At 36.2% G+C, this 27,877-nt stretch overlaps 1 protein-coding gene across 3 annotated transcripts in view; it reads right to left on the bottom strand.

The window, feature by feature from the left end:
- The window catches only part of LUZP2 (leucine zipper protein 2), a 382,927-nt gene that overhangs the window by 19,686 nt on the left and 335,364 nt on the right, over positions 1-27,877 (bottom strand). For all 3 annotated transcript variants that reach the window (XM_037040408.1, XM_037040406.1, XM_037040407.1), the window contains exons 8-9: positions 23,943-24,017; positions 13,758-13,922 (exon numbers count right to left, since the gene is read on the bottom strand). In XM_037040408.1, the coding sequence (XP_036896303.1) occupies positions 13,758-13,922; positions 23,943-24,017 (240 nt within the window). The remainder of the gene's footprint in view (positions 1-13,757; positions 13,923-23,942; positions 24,018-27,877) is intronic.

The raw sequence follows: 27,877 nt of genomic DNA, 5'->3' as shown, positions 1-27,877 counted from the left end.
TAACTATTCTTAATCTTCTGATGAAACTCTATACTGTTTTTTGTAGTGGCTGTTCCAGTTTACATTTCAATGAGGGGTGAATGAAGCTTCCTTTTATTCCACACCTTTTCCAACACTTTTTAATACTTGTCTTATTGATTATATCCATTTGAGTAAGTGTGAGGTAGTACCTCATTATAGTTTTATCTGCATTTCTCTAATAGATAGTGAAGTTGGGCATTTTTTCATATGTGTTGTTAGTCATTTGTGTGTCTTCTTGGGAAAAACTATTCAGGACTCTGACCATTTTTTTAAATTGAATTGTTTGTTTGATGTTGAGTTATATGAGTTCTCTATTATTTTGGATATTAATGCCTTGTTAGAGCCATTGCTTGCAAGTGCTTCCCCCAATGTTTGGTTGCCTTTTTTATTGGTTTCTTTTGCTGTGCAGAAACTTTTCATGTGATTTGGTCCCATTCGTTCAGTTTTGTTGTTACTTCCTTTGCTTTTGAGGTCAAATTCATAAAATCCTCTGTGAGACAAAGGTCTATAAGTTTAGCATCTATGTTTTCTCTAATGTAATTTATTGTTTAAGGTGTTATATTTAGACATTTGATCCATTTTCAGTCAGTTATTTTATCTGGAGAAAACAGGAGTCTAGTTTAACTCTTTTGCATGCAGCTTGAAAAAAATTCAATTCTCCCAGCACCATTTATTGAAGCTTTCTTTTCTTCATTGTATGTTTTTGTGTCCTTCATCAAAAGTCATTGGCCAATATAGACATGGGTTTATTTCTGGCTCTCAGTCCTGTTCAATTAGCCCGTGTGTATGTTTCTATGCCAATACCATGCTGTGTTGATTATTGTCATTTTGTAGTATAATTTGAAGTCAGGGAGAGTGATACCTCCAGGATTATTATTTTTTTTCTCAGAGTTGTTTTGGTTATTCAGGGTCTTTTGTGGTTTCATACAAATCTAATATATTATTAATTATTTTTAAATTGCATTTCTAATAAAAATAAAGCATTGGATAGTAGCAGATTCAATGTATTGGCATACACACCAACAACAGGAAAAAAGAAAGATGCAATTAATGACACTTAAAAGGATTCATAGTGCTGCAAAAACAACTCTTCAAATCAAGAAGAATGAAGTTTTATTCTAAAAAACACATATTCAACTTCAGAAAATAGAGTGTTTAAAAATAGTCTGCGTGTAGTTGTCTTCTCTGAAGGAAAAATGGTTAATTATAAATGGGGAAATGAATGATCATACTGTATGAGGAAATCACCAGTGAAAGACTTCTGGCCAAGATGAAGGCATAGGTGGAAACACTGTGCCTCCTTGTACAACCAAGTTTAAAGACAACAAAGTTTTAGTAACAAAAATGCAACCAAAACAGACAGAAAATTGAACTGTACAGAAGTCTGACAACAACGAACCATTCAGCCAGACTGGTAAGAGGGATGCAGTGGCTGGCGGAGTGGGGTTGTGTAGGAAAAAGCAGCTGGACCCACCCAGGTGTGCGGGCAGCAGTTGGCAGATCCCAGGCTTGGGGTGGCAACAGGCAGACCCAGTGAGGGCGTAAGGTGGCTGGCTGACCTCGATCACACATTCACACTCAGATAAACCAGGCCAAGGAGTGAGCAGTGAGACAGACCACACAAATAGGGGCCCCAGCGCCAGGAATTAAAGCCTAAAAGCACCATTTGAAAAAACTTTTGGGGGTCAAGGTGCCGGGAGAAGCTCCCAGGCCCACAGAGAGTTTGTTGGAGGGTGCACAAGCCCACACATCCAGGAACCGGCATGAGAAGGGCCCAGTTTGCTTGCAGGAAGCAGCGGAGGGGACCAAAATCTGAGAGACAGCATGGAACAAGCTCCATTGCCCCTCTCTGACCCCACCCCCACATAGTGCCACAACCCAGCAACTGGGTCCCCCTGCCCTGGTGAACACCTAAGGCTCCGCCCCTCATACGTAACAGGTGCAGGCAGACCAAAACATTATGGCTCAAGAAGAAGAACAGCTCAAAGCCCCAGAGCCAATACTTCTAGGTGACCAAGAGATAGCCAATCTATCAGATGCACAGTTCAAGATACTGGTAATCAGGATGCTCACAGAATTGTTTGATTTGAATCACAAATTAGATGAACAAATGAAGGCTAAACTAAGTAAAATGAATGGAAATGCACAGGAAACCAATAATGATGGAAAGGAAACGGGGACTCAAATCAAGGGGTGGACTGGAAGGAAGAACGAAACATCCAACCAGAAAAGAATAAAGAAACAAGAATTCAAAAAAATGAGGAGAGGCTTAGGAACCTCCAGGACATCTTTAAACGTTCCAACATCTGATTTATAGGGGTACCAGAAGGGGAAAAGAAACAGCCACGAATGGAAAACTTATTTGAACAAATAATAAAAGAGAACTTCCCCAGTCTGGCAAAGGAAATAGACTTCCAGGAAATCCAGGAAGCTCAGAGAGTCCCAAAGAATTTGGACCCAAGAAGGAACACACTGAGGTACATCATAATTACATTACCCAAGATTAAAATGAAGGAGAGAATTCTAGAAGCAGCAAGAGATAAGGGGACAGTCACCTACAAAGGAGTTTCCATCAGACTGTCAGCTGATTTCTCAAAAGAGACCTTACAGGCAAGAAGGGACTGGGAAGAAATATTCCAAGTCATGAAATGCAAGGACCTACATCTAAGATTGCTCTATCCAGAAAAGCTTTCATTTAGAATAGAAGGGCAGATAAAGTGCTTCTCAGATAAGGATAAGTTCAAGGAGTTCATCATCACTAAGCCCTTATTATATGAAATGTTAAAGGAACTTATCTAAGAAAAAGAAGATAAAAAATATAAACAGTGAAAGGACAGCAAACTCACAGTTCTTAACAACCACACCTAAAACAAAAGCAAATTAAGCAAACTAGAAGAGGAACAGAACCACAGAAATGGAGATCACATGGAGGATTAGCAACAGGGGAGTGGGAGGAGGAGAAGAGGGGAGAAGGTACAGAGAATAAGTAGCATAGACGGTAGGTAGAAAATAGGGGAAAGGGCAAGAATAGTATGGGAAATATAGAATCTAAAGAACTTGTGACACATGGACATAAACTAAAGGAGGGGAATGGTGGGGGAGAGGGTGTGCAGGATGCAGGGGAATGAAGGGAGGAAGATGGGGCAACTATAATGGCCTAATCAATAAAATATATAAAAAAAAGAAAGATGTTGAATCTTAGATATTTCATTTTAAAAATTCTCAGAATATGACTCTAAGTCATATTAGACAAAATGTGTTGTATTAGACTAAATAATTTTCTAAAAATAAAAGTCTTTTATTATTGTTCCCCATTTATTTTTGCCCAAGAGAGTAAGGTTGCTGCGGGACAATTCCCACTTTCACACGCAGCACTTATATTTCAGAAAACACACTGGGTTTTCAGAAGGCTCTGAAACCTTGATCACCTGCTTGCTGCAATTCACAGATGGTGTTAACACAGGTGGGACCTATAAACCCACCCCACCTCCAAATGTTATGAGACTTTAAATAATATTCTACAAAAGCACACTCCAGAATGTGAAACTATCAGGTCATTTTTAAGAAAGTAAAGTAAGTGACACTAAGTCAAAACAACAAGCCATTCTGCTCACATTTCTGTTTCTGATAGTGGGTGGCCTCAAGAAACCTCAGAAGTCAAGCCTTCATAATGTCAGTTTCAAAGATCGGCCTGACAAAATGTTAGGTGCAAAACTCAGAGGGTGATCATTCATTAGGCAATCATTCATCACCCACTGCATCAGTGTAAGGCACTGTTGAAAGCTGTTGAGTGGAAGGGATGAGTGAGAAAGGAATGGGGCCACAGGCAGGAACTACCAGGACATAGCTTTCCAGATTGCACTATTACAGATGGTGGATGGACCACGGGCCAGATGTTTATTTACATGTTACACGAATACTTTTAAGATGGAGAAATGAAAGACATTCAGAAATAAGGAAATACACAAAACATTCACAGTGTAAATCAATAAGGAAAAAATATATATGAAATAATTCAAATAAAATGTTTTTGTTTCAATGAAATGCATGATATGAATCATAACATGCTAGCTAATTGTGTCATCTTTTGTGGATAATTTAACCATCTCTGTGCTTCAGTGTACTCATGAATAATGCGGATAAATTCTCTGTTGTGGTGGACGCATGTCATTATACAGTTGTCAGAGCACACAAAATTTACAAGACCAAGAGTGAACCTTAACGTGAACTAGGAACTTTGGGTGAAATGAGGTGTCAATGCAGGTCATCGGTTGTAACAAATCTGCCACGCTGGAGAGGGATGGAGGCTTCGAAGGCAGTGCAGAGGGTGTGTAGAGGGTATACGAGAACTCTCTGTACTTTCTGCTCTATTTTACCATGGACATAAAACTGCACCGAAAAGTAAAATAGATTTAAAAGGGGAAAATAAATAAATGATGATAGTATTGGGTTATAACCTAAAGTCTAAAATAAATATCTATAAGTTCATGCTGATATAAATAAAATATTAAATCAATGAATGAATGGGGGAGAAAAGACAAATATTTCTGACAGAAAAATTCTAAGTAATATATACAGACACTCCCTTTCATTAGGTAAAGTTTAAATGCCCTTCCCTTGAGTGTAGGTTGAACTTAGTGACTCATTTCTAAAGATTACAGTGTGGAAAAGGAAATACAAAGTTTGTGGAGAAATCTGGCGGACATCATTTCAACCAAGTGATGAGGGTTTAATTAACATCACCAGTTATGCCATATATCCTTGAAATGATGATAAGAGCACCACAATTCTGTGGTATTATTTACAAAATGTATAACCCTAGTCCAAGCATAAAACCCATTAGACTGTCCTACCTTGGGGGATATTCACAAGATATCTGACTATAACTCTTCAAAAGAGTCAAGGTCATGAAAAGGATAAAAAGATGCAAAACTGTCACAGACCGGTGGAGACCAAAGAGACTTGATGACTAAATACAATGTAGTAGCCTGAGTTGGATGCTGAAATGGGAAAAGGACATTAGTAGCAAAACTGGTAAAACCCAAATAAGCTCTATAGTTTGGTAGCAGAATAATACCAATGCTAATTTTTAGTTTTAATAAATACACCATGGTTGTGTAAGATCTGAACATTAAAGGAAGCTGAGTGAAGGGCGTAAAGGAACTCTCTTACTCTGTGTGTAAATATATATGTGGGGGCGGTATATATATATATGTGTGTGTGTGTGTGTGTGTGTGTGTATAGTTTAAAATTATTTCAAGAGATTTAGTTTTAAAAATGAAGATAATATTTCTTCCTTCTAGAGTTTTGTGAGTTCATATGAGTATAGTACAAGTCAATACATACCAGTTAATATTGCTAGTATTGCTATTAACATTAGTTTCTAAAATTGTTCATAACAAATAAGCATTAGTCTCATAATAAAAAGAACTAATACAATTTTAGAGTAGTTAATGTTATAAATGGCCATTGTTATAAATGGCCTTATGTATATGAGGATGTAAATATGACAAAGAAGTCACCATATATATACATGTTTAAAATATTAGTTTAATCTCAAAGCATTAACAAAGAGCTAAAATTAAAAAGAAAACACAATTAGAAAATCAGGCATAGCATTATTAAATGTATTTCACAACATTTTAAGGTTGAAAATTAAAACATTGTATCTATTTTGTGCTAATAAAATAGTAAGCATATAGAGAACACAGAGAAGGTCTGTTTTTAATATGGGTCAATTAGGAGTTCAACAAGACCAAGGCCATGCTCCCGACCTTCTCAGTAGCAGCGCAATGCAATGTGGGACCCTACCGGGCCATTGCTGGGTCTTTACCAGTATCAGCGAGGGGGGAGGTGGAAGGGAACACTGATACTTCAGGGATATGAGAATGCCTTCCCAGTTGTAAAGAATGGCTGTATGTGGGAGTGGGGAGAAGGGAATGGGTTTTAAATCAGTTAGATGAAATGCTATCATTATTCAGGTGAAGGACTCATAGGATTATAGGGAATAGGAGGACATTATCTTTTCCTAAGTAAGACACACGGAAAAATCCATCAGGATTTCCGAAGTGCTCAGCAAAGAAGACAGGCACTTATGGAAGGCCCCTAAATATAATATTAATGGGGAATTGGATTTCTAATCCATGAAAATAAGGCAAGTGTTGATTTTACAAATGCCAAATATATAGGAAGAAGCCAGGAAACGCTGCCTTGTGTCTCTGGGCATAAGCATCCATGGAACCTCCCTGTTATTCATATCCTTTAATACCAAGGGACCACCGGTGGCAACATTTAAGTTTCCAGGTGATTGTAATCCCTAATGCATTTTATTTATAAATTCAGATTTGCTTGAATATACATGAATTTACTAGCCTTTTTAATTTATTTTTAATTCAGTCTGTATCACCTTTTAGTGAAATATGTACTTTAATTTCACTACATTTTGTTTGAAGCAATACGTCATTTCATTGGATCTCTTTGGAAGAAAGAGGCCAGCTGGTTAACCAAGACATTAAGGAAGATTTACCTGCAGAAAATGGAGTAACTAACATCCAGGTGAGCCCTGCCTGTGCAGAACAAGGCCAGGAAGAAGCCGTCTAATTAATACCACAGACCATCTCTTGTCCATGGTCCTTGTCTGCCCTCCCCTCCACAACCCAGAGAAATATTCTTAGCAACTATTTAGTAAATACAAGTTTTTTAGTAGCTCAAGAAAAACTGTTAAGAGGAAGAGAATCTCACCTCATACCACTTTTAGGTAAAAGCTTTTTTTAAGAGGTCAACTTGTTTGTTGGTTGTTGTTGTGGTTGATGTTATAACTGGAAAATAGTGGGCTTGTGAATATGGACGTTTCTATCCTGGGTGTCAGCTTAATATTCCATAGGTGGGGAAGTAGTGTTTATGTCTTAGAACACACAGCATGCAATGGGAATTTGGAGTCACAGTCATGCGTTTAATATGTCTTAGACTTCAAGTAACTTCAACTCCCAAGCTTTTTGTTTACTAGAATGATTTCCTAAAGGAAAGCACTGCTTCGCTCCGGCTCTCCTCCCAGAATTCTGTGCGGTCTGTGGCATCTGTGGTAGTGGTAGTCCACTTTGCCTAGACACTGTGTTCTGGTCGGTGAGAGACTGAAAATTTGCACATGCAGTGTACGTGATATTAAATCATGACTTAGTGGGTATTATGATATAACAATTTATCAATTGATCAACATTTAAAGATATTGGTACTTGATATCCTCTAAGAAAAATGTGCCTATAAATTTTAGGTTGGAAGTTCACTAGAAAAACTACTTAGAAAAGAACCATAAGTAAATATCTTTTCTAATTTTCAGTAGATGTTAACAAAAATAAGTAATATTTTTATTATATATGTATCAAAGATAAAAGATTAAAAAATAGGTGTAAACTTATAAGGATTTGGTTTCAGACTATTCCAGGGTACAAATCTTAACATCTTAAGAATTGTTTCTAAATTGAAAATATCTGTGTATCAGTCCTCAAAACAATCAATACAATTTTAATTATATAAAAAAAGAAACCTGGTGAGTATTACTGTGAAATAAGAAGATATTTAATAGTGATTTTTGATATCATAATGAAATTATAGACTTCTGTCAATAACATTTCCACCAAGAATACTTTGTTCCTATGTTATTAATTTTAAAAGGTTAAATAAATTATATCCTCATGTTGCTAATAGATGTCTTTAAAAGAAGTTCATAGAGATAGCCAACTAATCAATTTCTATAAGTAATATTTTTATTATATATGTACCAAAGATAAAATATAAAAAATAAGTATAAACTTATAAGGATTTGGTTTGAGACTGTTCCAGGGTACAAATCTTCAAACCAGTAACAAAAATAAAGCAGCACAGTGTCTTGTTAGTTTCCTTTTACATTTACCAGACTAAATATATATCTTAGAATTCCTAAGTTTACAAACATTTATGTGTGTATATATGTATATTCATATATATTTTTAAACTTTATTGCCATGGGTATTCCATGTCGGCTGGGATCAAAAGTGAAACCCAAATAAAATTTCTTAGCTGTAATGTTATATTGATATTTTATAAAAATGTTCAGATATACGCCTTCATTTTTATCCTCACAATAACCATGGGCATATAAAGATGTAACACATATTTCTGTACCATAGAAAGATGTTATAGCTTAGCTAATGACAAACAACTGGTAAAAAACCAGATCTGTCTATAATTGATCACCTAGGGCCAGTTAAGAAATCTCTTCTAGAAGCCGAAAAGCAGGCTTATTTTTTAGACTCTTTTTCCATTTCCAGAGGGAGGGTTTTACGAATTCTTAGCCTTGGCTACAATTTAGAATAATCTGGGAGGTATGAATAATCAGTCCCCAAAGCCAGCCTGCGTTTCTGCTGTATTGTATCAGGATTGCGAGTGTTGACATTCAGGTGTAACTGAAGCTCCCAATGGTTAAAAAGTAGCCTAGGATGAGACTCTCTGGTCCATGAAGATTCCAGGTGCACTGTTCTGAGAATTCTTGGAACTTGCTTTGTAACAGGTTTTTTGAAGAGAAGAAATACAAATCCACCTAGCTTCATAAACCTCCCGGCGCCAAACAGAATGCAATTTTCGCTTGGATGCCTTTTCCTCCTAAATAGGACCACTGTTGCCTACTGTCCTTGAATGACTTTGGCATTTCCAACAAACTGGGAAAAAATGAACAAATCATCCTTGTCCAATTAAATACTTACCGCCGTCGTGACCCATACCAACGTAAACTGCAGCTAAGCCCAGGGCAATGACTGGCATGGGAAGAAAAACAAAGACAGAAGAAGGGTGCCTGCCAGGGGTGGAGATGAAGTGACGGGTTTTCATAACATAATTTCACCTTTTTTGAATCTTCACTGCGTATCTGAATTGTTTCTCATTTCTGCTGTCTTTTGACTTTCTCCTTTCTTTATGACATTTACTCTTATGGTCACTGACATTCAGTTTAGTGTGAGGATTCCTCCATACCTATTGGAAATATAATTCTATGAAAAGTGGCTAATGATCAGTATGCTGAGAAACAAAGCAATCTGGGGCCTCCCCTAAAAGTCCCTCTTGCCTTTCCCACATGGTGAAGGATGGTAACCACTGAGAGTTTTATTTATTCCCTCCCTTTATTCCTCCCCTTTAACCACTAGGTCATTGCAGTTCTATTCCTCAGTTGTATCTGGGCCCGAGTTTCCTTTTCGACATCACGGGTCAGGCTACTTTCATCTCTATCACGGATCACGGAAACTGATCATCGCTGGTTTGCTTGTTTCGACCCTCATTAGTCATTTTACGCAAAAAGCAAATCAGATCTCCTGGCTCATGCTTTTGCTCTTTACCTCTCTGTGGGAACAGGAATTTGTGTATAATTAATGTATAATCTCATAACCAAGATGTAAGAAAGATTTCATCTTGTGTGCATTTGGCTCCAACTATCTCCTTAGTCTTTATATTTAAACAAAGCTATCTGGAATAAGGAATCCCCAATACAATTTTTTTAAAAGTCCTCATTTACAACACACCCCTTGCATTTTTTTCCTTGTTTTCTCTTTATTGAGAATTAGGTGGCAATTCCCAAAAAGTCAGGGTTGTGTCATTTTAAATTTACATCCCTGGTGATGAGCACAGATCAGAACTACAGATGGAAAAAATGATTTATTTGAATACTAAGTACTTAATGAACACTCAACAATAAGATTTTTTAAACTCCTAAATAAGGACAATGTCCAGGAAGGTAAGAGACATAGCTGAGAATTAAATGTGTCCTCCAAAATGCACACGCTAAAGCCCTGTTGGGTTATCCAATGTGATGGTATTAGGAAACGGAACCTTCTGGAAAACTAGGCTTAGATTAAGTCCCAATAAAGAGGCTTTCGTAGCAGGATTAGTGTCCTTATGAAGAAGAAGTGTCCTTATAAGAAGAACCAGAGAGGTCTCCATGCATGTGTGCATAAAAAGACCGTGTAAACACACAGCCAGAGAGCAGCTGGCTGTCTACTCTTCGGGAAGAGTGCCCTCATCAAACACCAAATTTGCCACACCTGGGTCTTGGTCAGGCTTTGCAACCTCCAGAACTATGAGAAATGAGTGTCTGTGGAGTATTCTTGTCTATGGTGTTTGTTAGAGTCGCCCACGCTGACTAAAACAGAAATACAAGTGCCATTTCCAATGAATCCTCTAGACATATTGCTCTGAACACTAATGTAGAGAAAATCAATGAGCTAAGTATAATCATTTCCCTTAAGGAGGGAATACAGAGCCATCACTGTGTTCAAGGTATGGCCAAGAGCCATGAGGAATAAATACCGGGCTTGGAGCACTGAGAATAGGAAAAGCGATTCTAACTGGGAGGGTAAGAAACATTTACTTGAATCCAAGAGACTCAGACATAACTACAGACAATACAATGAAGGAAAGGACGCTGATAGGCCAGATTGAGACTTTTCAGCAGCAACTTAACCTATGAGGCTAAATGGGCATATAGCAAGTCTGTACCAGAATAAAAAAAAGTCAGGGTTATTAACATATGAATTATTTTTTAAGTTTTCACCAACACGTATAATAATGAACTTCCCATCTCATGAAGTCTGTGTCTTTTAAAATCCACAGTGAATGTCATATAAAATATTTATGTGTATGTACATGTGTGTACATATGGATGCCTATCTACACATACACATGCACATGTGAGCATGACACAATAAAATCTTGACTGCATCACCCAACCTTCTGAAAGAAAAAATAAAAATAAAAGGACATCTTGGGGGAGGCTGTTTTGCCTTTTTCCAGAATGGGTTGAAATTTGCTTGCTTGAATACATGTCACAGATTTCAGGAATAGACAAATACCCTTCTTTTTTCAAAGAAAATTGAAGGTTGAAAAACCAAATGAAAAGAGGTAAGCTCAGCCACATATCATGAAAAATAAGAATTCTCTTTTCCAAGATCAGACAAGATCGGGGGCCTTCAGCTCGGTGTCGCTGTAGACAAGAATAATTTTTTAATGTTGATGTCACAACAACACTCTCAGAGAAGCACTGAGGAAACTAAGGCACAGGAGGGTACATGATGTGATTCCCTCACAGCTCTCAGACGGGCACAACCCTGTATTCACAATTAGCCAAATCTGAAGACATGGCGGTTAAATATTCTATTGTAAAAGTTACTTTTACTGGACGTAGAAAAAACACTCCATGACTAAAGAGTTTACACACACCTCATATTGCATTCTATTATTCAGGATTTTGAAATTATCTGAGATGTGCCTACATAGAGATAAGCTGAAAGTATATATAAAATATATAATTTCCACCACTATTGAAAAGATAAAGAATATGGGCCAGCATAGACACCCAAGAAGCTTTAAATGCTAATCTGGAAAGTGGAATCCTCAACACTGCATCAGCTTTGATTCATTGAACTTTATCTTAAACGACTGGATTTTCTGTTATTATTTTTTTTGAAAAATGAGAAATTACCAAACCAGCCTCATCTAAATGCTTCCTATTTTTTTCTGTGATAATACAAGAGAAATAATAAATATTTGTTATCTATTTCAATGACAAGCCATACATTTATTGACGGTAAATCAGTTGAAGTACCAATCAGGGATTTTCTCCACACACTGAGGTATGTCAAGACCCTAGTTGTAATAAGGAGCTTAAATACACATATTTGGGTTGGAGACAAGTGTGACGTGCCTATAAAATTACAAAGCCGCTTTGCTCAGAGTCAGACTTAAGGCCGAGCCTTCGCTCGCCCCTGACACTAAGTGGAGGCAGTAATGGTTTCCTGAGAGGTGAGTGAGGTCATGCGGGTGACTGTGTATTTAACCGGTAACCAGATTCAATAACTTTACCCAGGATTTAAAAAATACATTATTATGCCACTTTTTCCTGGATTTGGTTAAGTAAATAAGCCCTTCGGTCCTAGAGTTTTCAAAGGGGCAGGAGAAAAATAAAGTAGAAAAATACAATTCTAAATATTTTGACATACTTCAGTACATAATACAGCCAAAGAGAATAACAGGATGAGATGGAAATATATCTATATGTAAGTGATTTTTGATAGACAAATTTGAGATTATACAGACTAATTTATGCAGCCCATAAATAGACAAAGTTACAGATAAAAACTGTACATTAGAATATGTATTTTGTTTCACTTGTTTTTGAGTTTCCATCCTGAAAAGAGTATTTCTCTAATCTACAGTCTGTCCATCTCCCCTTTAATTCAAAACTGGAGGATCACAGAAATGAGCAGGAAGAAATAGGCCCCAGACGTTCGCACCCCTGGGTAACCGCAAAGCTGGTCCTCAGTGTCCCTGGACCCAGCCTGAGAGATTTGCATTGTAAATGGATCTGGCATCTATAACACGCATTTTAACAGGGAGAGATCCTAAGGCAAGTGATAAGAGAGACGGCACTTGCAAATAAATATATACTGTTTGAAACAAAACTCTTTTCTCCAAAAACTATTTCAGATTGTCAGGATTTATTTAAATGCACAGCCTGCAGATTGCAGGTTAAGACAATTGAAACCAAAGTAGAAATGCCCTGTGCCCTGTCTGAGGTAGGAGGGTGGGGATTTGAAGGAAGATTTGATTGTCAGTTGGTCTCAAAAATCTGGGAAGCTTTTAAAAAATACTAATGACTTGAGTTCTATCACAAATAATTTGATTTAATAGGTCTAGGATGAGTCCCAAGGTCATGATTTTTTAAACAAGTATCCCAAATGAGTCTAACATCCAGTCAGTGCTGAGAACTATGGACTTAATCTCTTTAAAAAAAATATCTCTACCTTTGTAAGGTTGATAGTTATACCCTAGGAGAAAATATTTCCCATAGCAAACTTCCATTGCATATTGGAATATAATATATTTTCTCTTAAGTAAATGTAAAATAATAATTATTATTATTTTAGAATGCTATTTTTGAAAAAAATAATTGTTATAGTAATGATACTTGTTATTATTATTTTATAATTAGATCATCCTGCTTAAGAATGAGTTGGTCTCTATCTACTAAAGAATGTTTTCCCTGTGATTTTGAAGACTTTACAAATTGGGTTAGTACCATCCATTTACTTCCTAATCTTTAAAAAAAAATTTTATTTAATTGTTGTTCAAGTACAGTTTTCTGTCTTTTNCATTGCATATTGGAATATAATATATTTTCTCTTAAGTAAATGTAAAATAATAATTATTATTATTTTAGAATGCTATTTTTGAAAAAAATAATTGTTATAGTAATGATACTTGTTATTATTATTTTATAATTAGATCATCCTGCTTAAGAATGAGTTGGTCTCTATCTACTAAAGAATGTTTTCCCTGTGATTTTGAAGACTTTACAAATTGGGTTAGTACCATCCATTTACTTCCTAATCTTTAAAAAAAAATTTTTATTTAATTGTTGTTCAAGTACAGTTTTCTGTGTTTTTTCTCCCATCCCAGCTCACCCCCCGGAGGGCTCCCCAACTCCCTGCCATTTCCACCCCCCTTAGTTGTTGTCCATGTGTCCTTTATACTAGTTCCTGCAAACCCTTCTTCCCCTTTTCCCCTGAAATTCCCTCCCCTCTCCCTTCTGGTAACTGTCAGCCTGTTCTTTAATCACTGTTATATTTTATTTGAATCCACAATCATAATCACATAAAATTAACTATAAAAACAGTACCTTATTTGATTTTACTTTTCAAAGCATGAATAAAGCGTACCTTGCTTTTTGTCCTTGCATCCAACAGCTTGGTATCAATTGTACTGGGTGGAATTGACATCTGAGCTGGATTTGACCTGATTAGACTCAAAGGTGGCGATTGATCACGGAAAACTGTTGACAGGCAGAGTTGTACAGTCTGTTTCATTGCTTTCAGTTGTGACTCCTAAAAAAAAAGAGTGATCACAATTTATGCCTGTACTTCTGGTTATAAGTGATCTGATTAGATTCTCCTTTTTATCCTAATCTATACTCACTCCCCCACAAATACATATCAATTTTCAAACATAACTGCCAAATTTATAAGTTCCATTTTGATAGCCTGTTTAATGCACTCAGTTAGTTTTTAGGAGTTAACATGTTTTATATTTTGAACACTGAAATCCACAGACATGTCTTACCTTTTTACCCCAAATTGGCACGATTTCAATAATGATAGTTTGCTGAATATATTTACCGAAAAAAAATACTCTGGTGTCATTCTAAAGTAGAAAATGTCCTTTTTAGAAACCTACCGTCTTTCTCGTAGTACCAGCCTCTTTTACGAATCCCTCCCCTGGCAATGCAGGCCTCTGTCGTCCTCAGATTAGCCTCTATTAGCAACTCAATTTCCCCACATATTGGGAAAAATACATTTGTTTCTGATGAAACTCTTATTTCCTCTGGGCCTTGTTAAGAAGTAGGAGTTAATTTACTTTGACTATAAATGATAATATTAATACTTTCACATATTAGCATAGGATATTACAATATTTCAAGCACTCTTCCATGAAAGAAATAGTTTTATGCCTTCAAACATCTGTGAAACTGGGACTATTATTATGATTTCACTGTGAAGAAACGAAAGTTCAAAGTTTTCAGACCTATTTATTTTTTATTTATATCACTAAACAGGCTGAACTTCGGTGGACAACCATCTCTACTCGTCGGGTCCCATCTAATCCTTAGGCCCCACTCCTAAAAATATTTTTACATGCTGATAAGTTGAAAATTAATAATAATGTCAACCTGAGCACAAACAAAAGAGAGACCCTCAGGTGTCGAAATGAAGAGAGACATACAATCCTTAGGAAATCTTATCATAGTTTAAGGATAATTGGGGGGCATGGTCACAGACCCTACTAAGACAATGTCACATAAACAGTGAGTTCAGGACATGAGACAAGGCCTTTTGGCCAAAAGGAATGAGGAGAGAGACTAGTTACCGAGGCCACAATTCTGTGACAAGCTGACACACGTGTGGTTTTCCATTTTGATGCATTCATAGATCCATGAAGCAGCATGGCCTACTTTCGCTGCCTGTCAAAATCATGTACACCCAACAAAACTGCAGCCTCTTGTATACTATCCCAGAAACACACTTTCATATAGTGTCTTCTCCTACTCTTGACTCCCATAAAGTCCTGATGATCGATCTCTTGAAAGTAATAACTGTGATTTAAATTCTTCCCAGTGTCTACCTCTGTGCTTTCTACTCATGATGTGGCATAGAATAATAGTTATCTTTTGGTTATATGTGAGTGTTCATTGCTAGAATAACAGTTTAAGGAATCTTTCTCTTTGGTCATGACAAGAGGGCTTTTAAAATGCAGCAGTAAGACATAGACAAACATGCATTTTCGTCTCATTAGTCTTGCCCTGTGAAGTCGTCTGAGACAAAATGAGAGTCTGACAAGAACTAGGATGGAGAGACATTGTTGAGTGGACAGACGGCGCTCGGCTGAACGGGAGATCAGTCACAACGCTGGGCACTGTGTCAGAAGTGAGATATGCCAGGTGACACTGAACGATTTAAATATGTGCTCTGTGTTGTAGATTATAATGAGGCATTGGAAACAGAGCTAATATGACAGGGTCAGACACGCCGCGGAGGGGACTCAACGGCTTTAAAATGTAGACATTCATTGCTTAGATCACGCAGGAAGTGATGATGGCTATTGTATTTACTGTGCTTATATCCAGGTTCCTCTTAACGTTCTCCACATCTCATCATTGGATCTGTAACAAACTTGAGTTATATGTTCCCATAATAGACACATTCCAGAGTAGTGGCTGAAATTGGACGCTGAAAATAAATAACAAGCACCCACTTAATTGTTTTTAAACATCAATTTTCAATAAACATTGTTTACGCAAGACAGATTTTCCAATAAAGCGATAATAAATGGGGATGTGTACACATGCCATATTTTTAACTGTCTGAACATTGATGCAGTCACCTCATTCGTGTCCACTTCTGTCATTGTCTGGGTCATCTCAGGTCATAGAAGCAACAGCACGTGGATGGAACCTCCAGCTCTTCAGTTCAGAGCCGCAGTGGTAAGCTCTCTTTCTATGTTTCAACCTACTACTCTTAACCTCTTAGCTTCATGTTTTACTCCAGTTTTGAAACATAAGCTGACGACATTGGCCTTTATCTTAGATCTTAGATTCAGGTTCCAGGTTCCAGTCCTTGATTACATCATAGAATTCTTTTTTCCTCCTCAGAGACAGCAGATTGCTTTGAGTAACCCTGCCCTAATCTGGTCAAATCCTGTAAAAACTACATTAAAAAGCAGCTTTCCATTTAGTCCAGTTAACAGAGCCTGTTGCCACCGACACGCCTCAGGTTTGGCTTGACCCCAGTCCGTAAGCAGGACCCAGACAAGGATTTTGCACGACATTGCAACATTTTTAACCACACGGCTAGCTGTGGCCTATTTTGAAACTGCAAGCTGCTCTTCACTTAGAAGTTCACTTGAACAAAATGTCAACTAAAAACATGATGTGAATCGAGTGATGTATACTTTGCTGTGGATCTTACAACCTATTCCTTCCAAAGTTCAGTCTTGTTTTTTGCCCTGCCTTCTCCTCACACCCATTCCTTTGTCCACATGTCAGTACATTGCAACTCCTCCACAAGGACCTACTTGTCACGGTCTCCTTCATTTATAGTGCCTCAACCATTCAAAGCTCATTTGCATCTTGCAGCATTTATACTTGCTGTTTTCTCTACTTGTAGGACCCTTTTCCCAAATAACTATGTTAAAATTCCTGTCTCTGCTTACACATCATCTTCTTGGAAACACAGTCTCTGATCACCCTTTCAAGGAACACTCCTTACTTAAAATCTCTCACAGTCCTTAAATTATGTCCTATGTAGCCCTGGTTACCATTGCAAATGATCTTATTGTTTATATGTTTATTGCTTTTCTACTTCTCTTCTCATGTAATTTTTTGAGGACCCGTATCATTATTGCAATGTCACCAGTTTCTAACTTAACAGATGTTTGTTACATGAATAAATAAAGCAAACCTTCCAGAGGATATAAGCAAGTGTGATTTTACATGAGAAAATAATGAAATAATTTACACTTGACCATGTATACTATCAATATAAGTATAATTTCAGACATTAAAATATGAGTGCTTATGCTGTGTAATATAAAAGCTTATAAGAAACTATTGTGTATACATACGTGATCTTAAGATGATGGAAAATTTAAAAGGCAATTTTTTTGTGTGTCTATATGTGAGTACTTTTTTCAAAAAAATAATGCATTTTTTGCTAGAAACAATTAAATATACTTGCAAAGGCAACTGTTTCATCTCCCCAAAAGTAAAAATTCACATGATATTATTCATGCCTTTCTTAATTCATTTACATGAAACGTGAAGTCCTTAGAGAGATTTGGGTGTCCTATCAGCGGCTGGCTTTGGAAAGAGCGCAAGGGCCTGTGAATCCAAAGCCTTTCCCTTTACCTCTCTTTCTGCCATGAAATCAACTCTATGAATCCTGAATGGGTAAGCAGAATGCTTTTCAACGTATAAAGTTAGATATCCATCTATCAGTTTAATCAATAACTATTATCACGCTCCTGTTATGTGCTGACACACTGGCAAAAAGGGTGTTTGCTCTCTTACTCACTAGTCCCAGGAATCTGTGGGTCACCTGACTGCAGTCATCTGGAACATGGATGGAATTATGCAGGCTTTCCTGGGAGAAATGTTGTGTTGACTATACATAATGGAAACGTTTCTGTTAATATGAAAGTCTGAGAGACAAATGTCCATATCATAAAGTTCTTTTTGCATTCCAGTATCTGAGGCTATGATTCCTAAGATACTGCCAAATAAATAATTGATTGAAAATCCAAGGTTGATTCTTAGGTTTTGAGGTTATTATTGTTTATATGGGGATAGTAAACTGAGACTTCTTTCATTAAATATGTTATGAGAACTAAGTTGGAGTGCGAAATTTGTTTTCATGATCTTTATGAGGTATTGAAGGTTATTTGAAGTCCAGATAAAACATCCTTAGGAGCTGAATACCTTAAGAGAGTAAAAAATTCTCACATAAAGATACCAAGATGATGGAGAGAGGTGAAGAGCAATTTCTTGAAACTGAAGTTTTTATTCATTTTGAAGTGAACTAGCATTTCTATCTGACTTTATAACTGCAGTTTATGAGCCTCGCATATATCCTACATAAAATTTGTTGAAATTAACCTCCAGTAGTAGGGAATGCTTTTACAGTTCACTGTAGCAAACGGAGTGACAAGAGGCTGAAGGTTAAAAGAGAAATTGTTATCACAGAGAGGCAGTATCCGTGGTTTCTTCACTCATAGCAATTACTATGCTTACTGGGTGTTTTCTAGGTGCCATAAATTCTTCTCTGTATGTTGCTTTTTTGAGGCATGTAATTTTCTCATCACCCTCATAAAGTAAGCTTTATTATTATTCGATGTCACAGTGAAGTATAAAGAGTTTGAGAGAATCAAGCATGGCCATTCAATGGAAAAATTATGAGATGAACACAGGCTGTCACTGGAGACCTGAACTTACACCCTGCAGCATACAGCCTCTCATCCTGAATGCAGACTGTGGTGTGGGGTGGTGTAGGCACAGAGTTCTGGTGGCGGGGGCAGGCGGAAATGGGGAGGAGGACAGGGTAGAGTGAGTAAGGGGAAGAGGGAACAAACTGCATTAAGCCCAAACTCTGTAACTTGCAACAAATAATAATTTCTTATGCAGTATTATGTGAACACACCAGCCCATATAACCCAGGTATATTTAAAATACACACATTTAGTTTTGGTGCTGTTAAGATCTCACAGTTCTGCATGCAATTATTTACTAATTACTGATACCTAACAAAGTAGTGAGAGGAACGCAAGACCAAGTATCCTAAGTGTTTTCTGTTTCCCACAGAACCTAACACCATGGAGGTCACACAAAAGGCATTTAAACCTGTTTGGCATGGACTGGCTAGATGGATTACCTGACATCAAATCAGGGAAAAGAGTTGATGTAAGAAAAATCTTTCCAAGAGTCAGAGATGTTGAAAGCTCAGAGGAGGCCGAGCTGCCGCAGGACCTTGGGAAGTCAGCATGCATTTCAGAGCTCAGGCACATCCCAGGGATTGTGCCAGAGAAAGAATTGTTGTAAAAAAAGGTTGTCTAGCTCAACTTTTAGGATTAGATGTTCCTCTGATTTTCTGATTTCACCAATGAAGAGTCATTTCTCTTTTAAAAAGCTAATATTATGTAGCATGAGTTGGATATGGTCAGAGATTAGCATAAACTGGTTGGTATAAGCTTATTTTTTCATGAATTAAAAAACTGTAAGTTTGGAACCTTGGTAAAATAAATTATATTTGACCTCGTTTATAAAATAGTAGTTAGGCTTCCCGCAAACTATTAAATATTATATTAATTACCTGGATAAACTAATTTAAAATATGAAAATTACAAAGGAGTGAAGTTGTTTAAATATATAATTATTCATTCAAAAGCCACATTTGTCCAAAAGAGCAAAACCCTAAGAAGAAAAACCATTTGAATTTAACAAATGTCTTTACTAATTCCAGTACTACGACACTTTCCAGATACCCAGTTTGAAAAGTTATCCATATCAGCTGTGGAAAGGTGTTGGTCATAGGTAAGTGAAAAAAATTGCCATTGTGAAACCCGAGTCCCCTGGGAATGAGAAGATAATGCCACTAGAGCTTCAAAATGAATCAGCCGTGTCGCACCTCCTCTATTCTGTACCAAAACACTTACGTTCAAATTGGCGGTTAGGTGGCAATCTCCTCTCTTTGCAAAAATTGCTAAGCATATACAGAACACTATTGTAATATAAACCTATGAATGCAACCACCTTACTTGCTTATTTTTCTAAATAAAATTGTTGTTATGCTGTGATCAGAAAAATGGAAAGCTCTTGAGAGCAGACAAAACACTTTCCACTCTTTAAAAAATAACTTATTTTGGAAAATATAGGGGTATATAGAAAACAACATAAAATGTAACAAATGTCAGATAAATGCCGATCTGAATTTAAAGTTTAAAAGAAAAATTTTGATTATATAATATACATTTGTTATATATAATTGGTATTTTATAAAATAGATTGCATATGGAAATATATGCACATACATATTTGTATTATATGCCTATATATGCATGACACATATCTAATGTATACAAACAATGCGTATATTACATAACACATAAAATGCATATGATATACATATGTGTGTATGAATTAAAGACTATCTATGTCTATACAACTATTAGAAGATAAAACAGCATCTCTAGTATTATTTCACTCCACCTTTCCCAAGGTAATCGTGTCTATGTATTTGGGGTGTATCTTTCTACTTTATTTGATATATAGTCAAAAGAAAATGTGTTTTGTCTATTTGAGCAATTGTTAAATACCACACACATACCTGTGATATTTTTCACCAAACAATATATGTTATGAATGCATCAACATTGATACAAATAACTTTATATTTATTCATTAATATTAAATTCTGACTTATATTTGAAAATAATGGTATATAGAAAATACATGAATTATATATATTAATTCCATCAGTAAGCATTTACATGATTTTCATTTACTATTAATTTAAATATTGCTGTATTGAACATTTCTATAGATGCTTCCAAATATGTATGGATAAGTGCAAATTCTAAGATACACACATTTAACAGCTGATTTTAGTAAATACACACCTATCACCAGTGTATCAGACTTTGGTCTCATCAGACTTTTTGATTTTTATCAGTCTGATGGTGTTGAGATGATACACCATTGTTTTTATTCACATTCCCATTTTTCTGGTGAAGGTAAGTATTGTTTATTTTATTTACGAATTATATTGAAATGTAGCAGATAATTAAAGTGCATGGCTCTTAATTGTACATTTAACAATTTATAAGCATTTTATTTTTTTAATTGTGATTTATTTATTTTTAGAGAGAAGGGAAGGGAAGGAGAGAGAGGGAGAGAAAGATCAATGTATGGTTGCCTTTCACATGCCCTCCACTGGAGATGTAACCTGCAACCCAGGCATGTGCCCTGATTGGGAATCAAACTGGCAACTCTTTGATTTGCAGGCCCGCACTCAATCCACTGAGCTACACCAGCCAGGGCTATAAACATTTTAAAGAAATGTCATATGCATACTGATTTAAAAATTTGATAGCATACTATTGGGCTGATCAATATGAAATTCCCTTCTTAGTACTAAAAATTCTTTACTTCAAGTCTATATTGAATGATGCATAAGCTGTGTTTCTATTAATGTTTGCATAATTTATATCATCCCTATTATTTTGCTTAGATTCCTATTTTTTATTTAAAGGTGTCTATTGTAGCCCTGGCTGGCGTAGCTCAGTGGATTGAGTGCGGGCCTGCGAACCAGACGATCGCGGTTCGATTCCCAGTCAGGGCATATGCCTGGGTTGCAGGCTGGTTCCTTGCAGGCTAACTACCAGCAGGGGACGCACAAAAGGCAACCATACATTGATGTTTCTCTCCCTCTCTCCTTCCCCTCTAAAGATAAATAAGTAAATAAATAAATAAAATCAGTGGTTTATTAGAGACTTTATAAAAAAATAAAAAAATAAAAATAAAGGTGTTTATTGTAGAAATCATGGAGCTTTGTTTAATGTAGTTTTAAATTTTAGTCTTATACTTAGAATATTCTGAACATTTAAAATATAATTATTGACTTAAGTTGATATCTACCATTTTATTATTCATTTTTGTTTCATTTCATCTTTTTAGTATCTAACAATCAACAATCTTATATTAACACTCTTCTCTTTGTTTTTAATCTGCTTGTGGATTACTTATATTTTTGAATCGGTGGTTGATGTCTTTCAAAGCTTTGGAAAAAATAAAAACATTACCTCTACAAATAATTACTTTTATTTCTCACTCCTAGGTGACAATTAAAATATTTTTTAAAATTTGTAAGTTTAACACATTTCTTACTTTATTTATGTTCATTTGTTTTACATTCTATATATTGATTGGGTATTGCTATTAATTTTCACTAATATTTAGTTCTATTATGTCCAATAATCCAAACTGTTATTAAATACATATTAAATAAATATTTAATTACATTCATTATACTGTTCTAATTCTAGAATATCTACTTAATTGTATAGAATACAAGTCTAGTGAAAATTTTTATCCTTGTATCTGTTTTGGTATTCTTCTATTATATCTATATCTAGACATATCTATATCGATATCTATATATATATGTCGATATAGATATATATATACTCATATATCTGAATCATCTACTATCTGATATCTGAATAATCTACATCTGAATCATCTTTAGGCAAGTTTCTCTTGTTCCCCTTCTGTGTATCGATGAGACTATATTCTCTTTCTACATGTTGAGAAATATGTTTATTACATGCCAGAATTTGTATATAGATGAACTGAGAATTTTCCAATGTCCACATTACCCAGAGATAATTTGTCTTCCCACTGGAAGAATGATGGCTGATCGCTCCACTCTATCAAGAGTTTGTCCCTGTCAGAGGGTCAGCTGAAGGTTTAGCAAATTCAGATTACATGTGGAATGGCCCTGTTGTTAGGTATAGACCTTCATGCTTTGACTGAGAACAATGTGGGTATTAAATCTCTCCAGTCTAAAATACATGATGATTCACTATGTCCGATGCCAGGTGGGTTCTTGCAGTATTATGGTAGAGGAGGTGGGAACACTTTGTAAAGCATATAATTGTCTAACTGCTATGTTGTGTACCTGAAACTAGTACAGAATAACATTGAATATGAACAGAATTTCAAAATAAATTTAAATTAAAAATATAATGCTATAATTTACTTCATAGATTCAGAGTTTTCTGTATTAATACATACTAGATATATGTCTTAAGTATTACAGAAAATTATATTGGGTGGTTGATGAATGGGTGCTAAGTAAACAAGGAAATATGTTATTTTAAAACTGTTCTACCTTATTGTTCATAGTAAACTGAAAATAAAAAAAAAATTTATTTCCCTAATCCTGTAAAGGCTATTTTAAAATGAGAAAATAAAGACAGAAAGCAAGACTACCAAATACCATACCTATTAAACAGCATAAAAGTAATTCCGAATTACAGTGCATGACCAGTTCCTTCCTGTTTACTCTACTCGCCTTCCCGTATACCAACTCCCTACTCTCCATGCATGAGTCACGAAGAGCACTGAAAGGCAGAGGCAGGCTTCACATAAGTGTTGTGGTTTCCCCTGAGCACCCACAGTTGTGAGACAATGAGATTATTATAAGTAAAATGAAATAGATGAGGTTAAAAAAGGCCAAAGAAAATATTTTGTCAATAAGGACAATAATTGCACAACTTTGTGAACTTTTAAAGTGTGACTTTTATGGTATGTGAATATTTCAATACAGCTGTTATAAAGATGGACTCTCAACCACCCTTGCATTATCTTTATATGAACTGACTTCGTGGTTAAGAAATCTAACTTATTTTATGCCTCTACCTCCAGAACTCTGATTTAAGGTTTCAAGAATGAGAAGTATCAATGACCACTTGCATTCGCTTTATAACTCATTCATCCAGAGTGAGTACATGTCATCATTCATGGTGCTTTAAAGCATGTTTGTTTATGGTGTTATAGAGCAAATATACCAGGAAGGTGAAAAATAAAGTCGTGAACTCAGAGCCTGAAACTTGAGTCAATTTACTCTAGCATAAAAACAAAGGGAAAATTGAGTTCTAAAGTGAATACCCAGGACTCATAAATTCTACAACCTTCTTACATGAACAGCATTTGAAATTGAAATCAAGAGTAGTGATAAACACACTCCAGCTTCATCTGCTGAAACCAAAGTTGTGATGATTCATGTACATGAACTCACCCGGTCAAGAGCTGCTTTCTCCAGTGTGTTTCTTGCCACAGCTAATTTTTGTTCCAAATCAGTAAGCTGTTGGGCCTGTAAAATGAAAGAACCTGATGAGTTGATCACCAGTAAATCAACAAACAGCAAATGCTGGCGAGGATGCGGAGAAAAGGGAACCATTTCACACTGTTGGTGGGAATGCAGACTGGTGCAGTCACTGTAGAAAACAGTATGGAGATATCTAAAAAAATTTAAAATGGATCTGCCTTTTGACCCAGTGATTGTACATCTGGGAATATGTCCAAAGAAACCCAAGACATTGATTCAAAAGAATATAAGCACCCCTATGTTCATTGCAGCGTTATTTACAGTCTCCAAGATATGGAACAAGCCCAAGTGTCCACCAGTAGATGAGTGAATCGAACAACTAAGAGACATATACACAGTAGAATACTACTCAGCCACAAATAAGAAGGAAAATGTACCCTTTGTGACAGTATGTATAGACCTGGAGAACATTATACTAAGTGAAATAAGCCAGTTGGAAAAAGACAAATACCATATTATTTCACTTATATGTGGAATTTAATGAATAAACTGAACTAACAAGCATAATAAAGACAGACTCATGGAGAGAGGGCTAACGGCTCTTGGTGGGTTAGGAGGTGGAGGGATTGAGCAAAAAGGAAAAAGGAGTCACGGACATGGACAACAGTGTGTGCTAAGTGCAGTGGGGAGAGGGGTATAAGGGGACTACTTGGTAGTGGAGAAATACAATAACAATTTTTAAGAAACAATAAGGACAACAATTATAGGAGTTGTATATTATGACCCAAATTATTATAATTTGGTCCTAGTTTTGAAAGGATTAGCTATAGGAAAAATTCATATGCAATTACAAAATTGTATAAAATAACCAGAGTTCTGTTGATGTTAAACCACTAAAAGACTTATGACAGACGATGGGAACTTTACCAGAGAGTGAATTTCAATTGCCATTTCCTTGCTTTCTCAGTTTAACTCTGGTGAAGTAAAGGATGGGGTTACTGAAGAGGAGCTCTTCATGCATCTAGAGTAGCTTTCATTTACACTTAATCATTGAATAAATATCTACTCAGTGATTAAGTTTTCTGGGACCGGGGAGCATCATCTGTCTAACAGGTTGAAAATATACACTGAACAGAAATCATGTGTAAAGTGAAAGTCGGAGAACTAGAGAGAGGCTCCTCAGCGTGGCCTGAGAAGTCAGAGTATCTTCTTCCTAATGAAAGAAGATACTACTACTTTTTGTACATATCCACTTTTTGTACATATCCACTTTCTCATGCGGGCTTTATCAGTTATTTAGCAGCTACAGTCCATATCATAATTCTTAATTTACTTTTCAAAAAAATATGGACCTACAGAGCTCCAAGTTTTTATAGACCACGAAACACTGGTATGGGTTAGGTCTAGCACTCAGGCTATTGTTTCTGTAGCTGCTCCTGGCAGTTTCTTGAATCCATCTAGAATTATGAAGGATGACATCAGTGCTGTATTTAACACACAAACTCTCTCCTTTTCTTTCCTTTAAGAAATAGGACTGTATATCCATTAAGCAAATAAGACCTAAAGTTAGACAGTTAAATTTTATCTCAAATTTCAATGGGTCATTTTACAAAATTTTGGTAAGTGGCTAAATTGGCAAGATTCTAATTCATCATTCAAACATTACTTTGAGGTGTAATATTCCTGGAAACTTATTGACACAATTTATTTTAATCCTACCCTCACCCTTCTAAGTAATAATACCCAGCTATCTTCTTTATACTGTTCCCTAATGCTTACAAAATACAGAACATATTTATTCCTTACCTCTGCTAAAAAGGATTTGAAGCTATTTTACCCCTAAAAGTACTAAAATCTTTAACATAAAAAAAAACACAGGAGGCCTGTGGAGAATGTATGTTTGGGGAACGGGACGTGAAGGCAGATGAAGGCAGTGATAACAGAAGCAGGCCACACAGTTCTGTCCGTTTTCCTCGGCTGAGCCGTGAATTTGTTCCAAGACTTCTGGCAGCCAGGTATAAAAAGAAGTGGTATTGGCTCCCGCAGTCGCATCATCAAAGATAGTAAACATACCAGAGACACAGATGGTGCCTGCTTGTTCCAAGCATAGGTTCTAATACAAAATTGTAACAAACAGATTTTGTAATTCAACTCAGAATGCCATTTCTAGGAGCCAAGAAAATAGAGCCCAAAGTCATGGTTCATTTTAAATCAAGTATAACTCTTAAGATACACTACTGTGTGTCTTTGCATGCGCACATTTTCTCACCAAGACCCAGAACTCAGTATGAGCAGGTCACATGATTTACTTTCATCCCAGGGCCTGTACAATAATTCTACGCTTTCTTAAACTGCCCTAGAAGATTGATTGAAATGCAAGGGCTGAGAGTAATAAACAGCTTAGACACCAATATATAAGAGACTAGAACTTTATTTGTGTCACCATTATCTTGCTTATAATGATTAAATTACATTGGAAAATTCCTCACTATGCTTGGCTGAATTAAGAAGGCATAAGGACCAACACCGTCTATTGAATTCTTATAAAGTCTCAATTCTTTCATCTTTTGATGAAGCATAGGGAAAAAGAAGCACCATAGGGTATCAGCATCATGACCTGTGGCCAGATTCTTCTCTGGCATGGCCTTCTGCCTAGAAAGGCAGAAGGAAATTGGAAATTGTCCCACCTAGGGCCAGGTTAGGAAACGATGCATACAGACCCTAAATAGGAAATTCAGAACAAAGCCCTTCTCCTAGTGTGATGGCCAGTGCAGAGTTCTATACAATAAACTAACTCAGAAGACTACTGTGACTCATTTACTGGGGACAGGTCAGTAGAAAACTACAATGGCTGAGGTTTTTAGGATCCTGGAATTAATAGCCATCGTTACGGTAAGCTTTTAGGGAGCATCAGCAAAACGTGGTCAGAAACCATTAGAGGTTTTCTACCGTAGCCTTACTGCTTTATAATAAAGAACGTGGTTCTTACTCTATGTTTTGGAACCCATAAGAACATGCAGCTGTGGTCCAGCAAATGATGCAAAAAATATAGACAGTGAGTATGAGACATTCTAGTGCAGTGTGGGAAGAAAATAGATAAATAGATGGTATTATAAAATATGTTTTATCCTTCACCTTTATCTAAAAATAAACCATGATTGTTCTATTATGACATATTAGAACTTACATTTACATTTTTAAATTCATTGCTTTTCATCCATTTTGCTTAGAATATACTGAATACGGCAGTAAGACAGAAATATGACAATAATTGTAACAACCTAAACTTGAATGCATACAACTATATCTGGTACTTAGTATTGTTTTCATCCTTTTTTTAAAATATTTTATTTATTTATCTTTAGAGGGGAAGGGAAGGAGAGAGGGAGATAAATATCAATGTATGGTTGCCTCTGCTGAGGAGACACAATGTATCATGTGTCCCCTGCCGGGAACTGGCCTGCAACCTAGGTATGTGCCCTGACTGGGAATTGAACCACGATCCTCTGGTTCGCAGGCCTGTGCTCAATCCACTGAGCTACACCAGCCAGGGCCATCCTTTTAAAAATGAGACATAGATTCATTAAATATCTTACTCAAGGTGACTGCTGGGAAGTAACAGACCTGAAACACAAGGCTAGGCAGTTTAGACCCAGAGCTGGTCCTCTGAACCACTAAAGATATGATTATATGTAATTTATAGTTAATAAATCCGCACACATTGGATGACATATGTTTAAAATTCACTTAAAGCTGCATGATTAAAATATTCGGAGACTACCTAGAAGATTGGAGTAATTTATTTTTTAAGTTTATTCATCCAATAAGGATAATAAACTCATAAAAGATGTTCTCAAGTACTCAGTAGGGCATACTTGGCAGTTGGTAAAAGGATAATGATAGGA

The sequence above is a fragment of the Sturnira hondurensis genome, unplaced genomic scaffold (assembly GCF_014824575.4).
Source record: "Sturnira hondurensis isolate 20B ecotype Veracruz unplaced genomic scaffold, ASM1482457v3 Scaffold0002638, whole genome shotgun sequence".
NCBI lineage: Eukaryota > Metazoa > Chordata > Mammalia > Chiroptera > Phyllostomidae > Sturnira > Sturnira hondurensis.
The sequence above is the reverse complement of the archived record's forward strand: the minus strand, read 5'-3'. Positions and strand labels throughout refer to the sequence as shown.